Source organism: Camellia sinensis, chromosome 10 (genome assembly GCF_055761805.1).
Source record: "Camellia sinensis isolate YWXY chromosome 10, ASM5576180v1, whole genome shotgun sequence".
Lineage (NCBI taxonomy): Eukaryota > Viridiplantae > Streptophyta > Magnoliopsida > Ericales > Theaceae > Camellia > Camellia sinensis.
Window position 1 is genome coordinate 111,982,615 of NC_138970.1, and position 8,514 is coordinate 111,991,128.

At 37.2% G+C, this 8,514-nt stretch overlaps 1 protein-coding gene across 1 annotated transcript; it reads left to right on the plus strand.

Annotated features, from left to right (window-relative positions):
- Window positions 1-661: 661 nt before the first annotated feature.
- On the plus strand, window positions 662-8,079 carry LOC145800617 (uncharacterized). The gene is made up of 8 exons (XM_082890330.1): window positions 662-1,485; window positions 1,591-5,257; window positions 5,335-5,394; window positions 5,497-5,547; window positions 5,674-5,846; window positions 6,042-6,139; window positions 6,253-6,320; window positions 8,071-8,079. The coding sequence occupies exons 1-8, from the start codon at window positions 662-664 to the stop codon at window positions 8,077-8,079; spliced, it is 4,950 nt and encodes a 1,649-aa protein (XP_082746456.1).
- Window positions 8,080-8,514: the final 435 nt, after the last annotated feature.

Consider the following 8,514-nt stretch of genomic DNA (forward strand, 5'->3'; position numbering starts at 1 on the left):
TAAGAGGCAATTTCTAGCGAAAGGGAGCTCTCTCTCTCTCTTCTCCTCTCTCTCTCGCTCGAACCAGTGAACCAGAGCTCTCTCTCTTCTCTATCTCTCGTATGAACCAGAGGCAGTGAAGCCCTAGCTCTCTAAAACGCTAGCTCTCTCTCTGTCTCTCTCTTCGCGATCGACAGTGTGACAAACCCTAGCTCTCTTTCCCTCTTCGCGATCGATGGCATGACAAATCCCCAGCTCTCTCTTTCTCTTCGTGATTGCGGCTAGGGTTTTGCAAGGGGCTGTCGAAGGTGAGATGAAAAGGAGGAGGATAAGAAGAAGGGGCTGCCGACGTGACAAAACCCTAGCCCCGCCACGTTGCCGCTGTGATTGTCGGAGTTATGGTTTTCACTTTTGTTTCCCCCTAGAGGTTTTCAGCATTTTTTTTAATAAAATAATAATAATAATAATAATAATAATAATAATAATAATAATAATAATAATAACAAAGCATTTTAGCCATTACTAAAATAAATTTTATATTAATTAATACTAATTAATAATTTTAGTATTAATTGATTACAAAAAGCCATTAATTGCCACTAATTAATTTATAATGAAAAATAATTTTATACAAATTGATTTATAATGAAAAAATGAAAATAATAATTTAGAATGGAAAAGGATGATGAAGCTATCTAAAGATAAATCCACAAAAATCCCAGTATGGGTGAAGTTCTTTAACATCCCCTTGGAATATTGGGATCCTGATGGATTAAGTAGGGTTGCAAGTGCAATTGGACATCCCCTCTTTATGGACCAGCTTACGGCTCGGGGTAGTAGGGTGGCTTTTGCTAGAATCTGTGTGGAAATTGAGGCTACCTCAAAACTGCCCACTTATTTTCAAATTAGACATGATGATGAAGCTGTTCTAATCCGAGTTGAATATCAGGGGCTGCCGTCAAGGTGTCAACATTGCCAAATATTTGGACATAGTACTCAAAAGTGTGTGTCTCAACAGGTGGCTAAGTTGATTTCTATGCAGAAGACATCTGAGGAAAATGTAAGTGCTCTAGACGAGGGTTGGACCACTGTCGCAGCTAAGGGGAAGAGGAAGGTGGGTGATCCTGTGCTGGAAACTATCCCAGAAGTGGTGGAACTCCCAGCTCCAGCTTCTACAGCAGATCCAGTTCCAGCTCCAGCTCCAGCTCCTGAAACTGCTCCCACTGAGGTGGACTCATCTGATCAATCCTTTGACACTCAGGAGACTTCTGTGACCAAGAGCTTATCCGGGGAGGAGCAAAGCTCTGAAAGCAGTGATGTGGATAGGTTCCAAAAGAAGGTGTTCGAGATTGCAAAGCTGGTGGTCCCCAATGCTGCTGAAATGTTGGACACTGCGATTAAAGAAGTTAAGGCTGAAAAGGCGATCCATAGTTCTGCTTCCCCATCCCAGCAGGTGAAGAACAGACCCTCTGGCAAAGGCAGCAGCAGCCAGAGGAAGAAAAAGAGGTAATCAAAGTTTCAGTTGGTTGTGGGTTTGTCTTTTTTGTGGGTTTTGTCTTTACCTCCTTTTTGTGTCCCTATGAATGTAAAAATTGCTTCATGGAATGTTAGAGGTTTGAATGATCCCTCTAAACATAAAGAAGTTAAAAAGTTTGTGCTTAAAGAGAATATTCATGTCATGGGGGTTTTGGAAACCAAAATAAAACAGTCTAAAGAGAGTAGTATCTGCGTTAAATGTTTTGATCAATGGTCTATGCTCTCTAACTCACAACCAACTGAAACTGGTAGAGTCTGGGTGTGCTGGAACAATGTTTTTTGTGATGTTCAAATGATTTCTATGTCTAATCAGCATATTTTGTGTAAAATTATTGAATTGGCTTCCAATGAAATCTTTTATGCAACTTTTGTTTATGCTGAAAATAAGCACACATTGAGAAAGGTTTTTTTTGAATCTATGCTTGATATCTCCCGTGTTAAATCCAAAGTTCCTTGTGTTTTCCTGGGTGATTTTAATGCTATTAGATACCAGCAGGAAAAAATTGGGGGGAGTTCAAATTGGACTAATGATAATGAGGAATTTAACTCTTATATTAATGCTTCTGAGCTGGCTGATTTGTCTTACGGTGGTTGCCAATTTACCTGGGCTAACAATAGGAGGGAGGGGACCTATATAGCTACCAAAATTGATAGAGTTCTGGTTAATGAGGCTTGGTTGGACAAATTTCCTGAGGCTACTGCCCAGTTTCTCCCCTCTGGTATTTCTGACCACTCCCCTGCAGTGGTCAATATCAGTGCCACCAAGTGCTCTTTCAAAAAACCTTTCAAATACTTTGATTTCTGGTCTCAACATCCAGATTTTCTGGGTACTGTTTCTAACACCTGGGGGCAGTACATTCAAGGGGTTCCTATGTTCAGGGTCTGTCAAAAACTCAGAAAGCTTAAAGCTAGTCTCAAGCTTCTGAATAAGAAAGACTTTAGTGACATATCTACTCGTGTTCAAATTGCAAAAACTAATCTGGATCTTATTCAATATAAACTTGACAAAGACCCTTTGAATAGTGTTTTGCAAGCCCAAGAGAGAGAGGATCTGAATAAGTATATTGAGCTTAGCAAAGTTGAAGAGAGCCTTGCTCTTCAAAAATCCAGAGTGCAGTGGCTTGGTCTTGGGGATAGAAATAGCAAATTCTTCTTTAGGTCTGTGAAAAGTAATATTAATAGAGGGAAGATTTTGAGTGTTGTCATGAGTGATGGTTCTAGGTCTACTCATAGTACTGATGTTCACACCTCCTTTATTAATTTTTATACCAACTTGTTTGGTACCCCTTCTGTGGATCAGTACCAGGGCCTTGAGAGGATTCAATCTTTGGTGGATAAGAAAGTCTCTCTCTCTCAATCTGTTTCAATGTCCAAGCCTGTGTCTGAAAATGAAATCAAAGAGGTTTTTTGGTCTTTAAAGTCCAATAAAGCCCCTGGCCCGGATGGGTATTCCGCTGGTTTTTTTAAGAGCTCTTGGGATATAGTTGGTAAGGATGTCATTCTAGCTATTAAGTCTTTCTTTGACTCTGGTAAACTTCTTTCTGAGGTTAACAGTACCATTATAGCTCTTATTCCTAAGGTTCCTAATCCTACTCATGTTGGTGACTATAGACCCATCTCTTGTTGTAATACCATCTACAAGTGCATTGCCAAGATCATAGCTAATAGAATTAAATTGGCCCTCCCTGATTTGATTGATCCTGTGCAGTCTGCGTTTGTTCAAGGTAGAAGGATCTCGGACAACATTTTCTTGTCCCAAGAGATTATGAGAGGTTACCATAGGAGTTCCCACTCCCCTAAGTGTGCCATGAAAGTTGATATCATGAAAGCTTATGATACTGTGAGATGGGACTTTATCATTGATATCCTCAAAGCTATGGCTTTCCCTCCTTGTATGATTACCTGGATAAAGGCTTGCATTACGAGTCCTTCTTTCTCGATTTGTATTAATGGGAGCCTTCAGGGGTATTTTAAAGGGGCGAGGGGTTTAAGACAAGGGGATCCTATGTCCCCGTATCTCTTTGTGTTGGCCATGGAAATTCTTGCCAGAATTCTTGCTGAGAAATCTAGGAGCCCTTTGTTCAAATTCCACTGGAGGTGTGAGAAAACTAAAATTGTCAATCTTTGCTTTGCTGATGATTTGATGATTTTCAGTAAAGGAGACCCTGGTACTGTTTCTCTTGTCATGCAGGGATTGGATGAATTTAGGAATCTGTCTGGTCTTACCCCTAATTCTAGTAAGAGTAACATTTTTTTCTCGGGGTGTAGTAGTGAGCTTAAAGAGAATATTCTTCGGATAGCCAATTTTACTGAGGGCTCCCTCCCAGTGAAATACCTTGGTGTGCCTCTTATCACTACCAAGCTTAAAGCATCTGATTGTCATACTCTGGTTGAGAGAATTACTAAGAGGATTAAAAGTTGGACCAATAAACTGCTTTCTTATGCTGGTAGAGCTCAACTCATCCAGTCTATTCTATTTTCTATGCAAGTGTACTGGTCCTCTCTTTTTATCCTCCCTAAGAAAATCATTGGTGACATTGAGAGCCTCCTTAGATCTTTTCTTTGGTCTGGGGTTGAGTTGAAGAAACATAGTGCTAAGATTGCTTGGAGATATATCTGTAGGAAAAAAAATGAGGGTGGCCTTGGTTTCAAAGACTTAGCTACCTGGAACAAGCCTGCTATAGCCAAACATGTTTGGTACTTGTTTTCTGGGGGTGATTGCTCAATGTGGTGCCAATGGGTCAAGGCTTACTTGCTTAAAGGGAGGAGCTTTTGGGCTGTTAGAACTCCTAGTGATCCCTCATGGGTTTGGAGGAAAATCCTGTCTCTTAGGCATTTAATCTATCCTCACATCAAGTTTAAAATTGGTAATGGGGAAAATGTGTTCCTGTGGTATGACAATTGGCATCCGCTTGGTTCGTTGTGGCATAGGTTTGGCCCTAGAATTCTTTATGACACTAATCTTCCTGACAGCACCAAGGTTAGCTCTATAGTCTCTAATGGTTCTTGGAAGTGGCCTATCTCTAATTCTTGGGAGATAAAGGAGTGGATCTCTTCTACCCCTTTATCCTTCCTTCCTTCCCTTGGTTCTTCTGATACTCCGCTTTGGAATTTGACTGCTGATGGTGACTTCTCTATCCAGTCAGCTTGGGATTGTTGGAGGGATAAGGGCCCCAAAGTCACTTGGTCCAAACTTATCTGGGGCCCCCCTTCAATCCCTAGGGTTAGTTTTATTGCTTGGTTAGCCATCAATGAGAGACTTAATACTGGTGATAGACTCAAAACCTGTGGTCTTGTTACTAATCCTTGCTGCCCTTTCTGTCAAGATCCTGAGGAGACACATGCTCATCTTTTCTTTAGATGCATATTTTCTTCTAGGATTTGGGGTGGTATCCTTGCCAAGAGTAAATCTAACTGGCCTTCTTTGCCTTGGTTGGAAACTGTTGATTTTGCTGTTAGATCTATCAGTGGCACCTCCTTGAAAATGGTGATTCTTAAGCTATCATTTCTGTGCACTGTCTACCACATCTGGATAGAGAGGAATAGTAGGATCTTCAATAAGGTCCAAAAGCCTGAAGAGGTTGTTACTAACTCTATTATCCAAATGGTTAGGGGTAGGCTTCTTTCTTTGGAAAATGTTAAAATTTCTGCAGGTGATAATTGGCTTTTGGAGGAATGGAGTCTTCCTCTCAAACTCTTGCAGCAGCACCATACTATTGCAGCTGGCCGGAGAATGAGTGATGTGAGGTTACATACATTGAGGGTTGAGTGATGGTGAGCAACTACTGTGGGGTTTACTAACTGGGTGCTCCTTTGCAGGTTATCATGAATCCTAAATCTTCTCCTACATTGATGGGTCCGTATGGAGGGTTGAGTGCTGTGAGCTACCTATATATTTCCAGACATTGTGGGTTGAGTGATGAGAGACAATACACATACTTTATGCTAACTTTTATTATATCTTATATATGGTTTGTGCAGGTTCTTGGAGCTTTCAAGTATAATGCCCTTCTGATCCTTTCGAGGTATCATGTGAGTTGTGGGCCTAGTGTTGTGAGATCATATATGGAGTGGAGAGACATACTGTGTTGTGGGTCGAGTGAGGAGAGCTCCTATATTGTGTGTCTGTTATTTCTTCTCCTTTATGATTTACGACAGGTTCACTTGTTGGTGAGGAGGTGTGGTGCTGCGTACAGTGCAGTTGCAGGGAAGTGCTGCTGGCATCCTTGTTTTTTGGCGTGGAAGGGTGCTGGATACATGCTACACAGATTCGGGTGGCAGTATGAAGGCTGTGTCTGTACCATGGTGATGGCTGCTGCTAGCGCCTTGCTGTGCTACAGGAGGGAGAAAATCAGTTGTTCTTCATTGCTTTTTTTGCATAATTTAGTAGTGTGCTTAGCTTATTCCTACGGGCTGTGTAGGAGTATTTTTGTACTTCTTTGTATTCCTAATAGCTGTCCTAGTAACCATGTTTCGGCTTGCACACATTTTAACAGTTTAGTTTTGTTTTTGTTTCTCATTCCTAGCCCTACGGGATGTGTAGGGAATGTTGTTTTTGTTTTGGCTCGTGCCTTTTGTGGATACAGTTTCCAGATTCTTTTGCTTGGTGCTACAGTAGCAGGAGGTTCTCTTCAAGATCATAGCCTCCTGGATCTATGCTTCAGTTTGCTCTCTTCGCCTAGGTTGTTATAATTGTTATAACTGTTTATATTTCTTGTTCACTCTTCCTATTACTAGATTATAGGAATGGTGAACAGGTTGTTGGCTTTTGTTCTGTCCTCTGTATAGCTGTGTTAGGTCCTGGGGTATGCCCCTTGTAGCTGTGTAAATTTTCTTGTTTTATTTTATCTCTTATTCACCCAAAAAAAAAAAAAAAATTTAGAATGGACAAATGAAAATAAGCCACTAATTGACACTAATTTTTTTTTTTTGGTGAATAATTGACACTAATTAATTTATAATGAAACAATTTTATACTAATTGATTTATAATGAAAAAATGTAAATAATAATTTATTATAAAAAAATGAAAATAAGCCATTAATTGACACTAATTAATTTATAATGGAATAATTTTATACTAATTGATTTATAATGAAAAAGTGAAAATAATAATTTATAATGAAAAAATGAAAATAATAATTTATAATGAAAAAAATGAAAATAAGCCATTAATTGACACTAATTAATTTATAATGAAAAAATGAAATACTTTTATACTAATTAATTTATAATAAAAAAATGAAAATGAATTAATCTTTGTAATACTAATTATATTAACTTTTATTAATGAAATAATTTTTTTAAAATTAAAACTGAAAAAAAAAATGACAAAATAATCATTTTTATATCATATAAGGGCAAAAAGAACAATTACACAGCAAAAAATTATTTTACAGCTTATCAACCAAATACTACTCTGCTGCTTAAATCCATAATCCCACAACTACACCAAACAAATTAACAGCTTCTGTTCACAACTATAAGTTATAATTTGTTAAGTAATCTATAATTACTTTTTCACAGCTCTACCAAACGGGGCTAGTATCTTTGCAAGCTTGCAAAAGTACTGGTTGCTCACAAATCTCACTCGAGCAAAGAAGCCAAATTCTGGACAATAACAATTTGGATCAACTAGCAACCAACCTATTCCAAACACAATCAAGACACTCCAATAACCAAACTCAATGAGAAATAAGAAGAAACACAATATGAATATCTAAATAAGACAAATGAAACTTGAATTCAAAACATCAACGGGTCGGGTCTAAACCAGGAATGCTAAATTAGAATACATCAAGTACAACATACCTACAAAAAATCAAGTTAATTGGATATCATTTACCCTTTCATCCACCCACATTTGTATTCAGTTTAATACTTTAAATCACAATTGTTATTTATTTTTGTAGATACCAATGTGAGTGGATGAATGGATAAATGACTTAGATTATCAAAATAGACTCCGAAATGGGCCCATTTGGTTGCACAATAGTGGTTGTTGTGCACCTCGCACAACAGCCACCCCAAATCTAGAACCCACACTCATATTAGACATTTGATAGAAATTTTGATAAAAGTTTTGAGATCTCTAACATTTTTTAATTTGTAATGGGTTAAAGGATTCCCCACTGTCATTGGCAACCTTTTTTAGCTTAGGCTTCATAGTTAGCTAAAAAAAATTAATTTATTAGTTAAAAATGTGTTAATAAAAAAATTTAATGCTCCAAAAAACTAGTTTATTTGATATATATATATATATATATATATATATATATATGTATATATTTTATTATTTACTTTTCTAATAACTTTTATAATGACTAAAAAGTTGCCTTTTGACCATAAATGTGTATGCCCAAATTATTTAATCTTTTTTAAAAAGAAAAATATGGTTTTTTTTAGCTAATAAATTAGTTTTTTTAGAGGTTTCCAAATGAAGGGTTATAATGTTTTACACCTCCAAACAAGTTAGTCATGCCATAGACTCCCATGAAATTATAGATTTAATTATCAACTAGTCATTAATAATCTAATTTGCATTTTTGTATATTAGCTAGAATAAAGGCAACTTGGTTTCAAAAAATGAATTGATAAACAAAACACTAAAAAAACAAAAGGGTAATACTATATTTTTATATAAAATTTTGTAAGGAGTGATGTGATGATAGGTTTAAAATTTCAAAAATTTAATTAGGTGTACTCAATTATTTTTTAAGTGCAAATAGAATCACGAAAAAAAAATGGTTGTCATTTTCATAATTAGGAAAAGTAATAATGCATTTAGGGAGTTGGGCCATAAAAAATGTAAAAATGTTATAAATAAAGAAAAGAAAAAAGTGGCTATTATTGAGGGAGACAGGCCACCAAGAAGGGGAAGCCACCAGATATTATTGGCCCAAGGAAAGGAAAATGTAAATCAAATGTTGGGCCCCAGTGTTTAAAAAAAAAACACACACACACACACACACACACAAAAGTGGTTGTCATATTGAGAACG

Coding starts and splice junctions, on each gene's coding strand:
- LOC145800617 (XM_082890330.1), top strand. CDS start 662: ATGATGAAGCTATCTAAAGATAAATCCACAAAAATCCCAGTATGGGTG. Junction 5,847..6,041: donor GCTGCTGCTAGCGCCTTGCT/GTGCTACAGGAG, acceptor TCTCATTCCTAG/CCCTACGGGATGTGTAGGGA. Junction 6,140..6,252: donor TGGTGCTACAGTAGCAGGAG/GTTCTCTTCAAG, acceptor TCCTATTACTAG/ATTATAGGAATGGTGAACAG.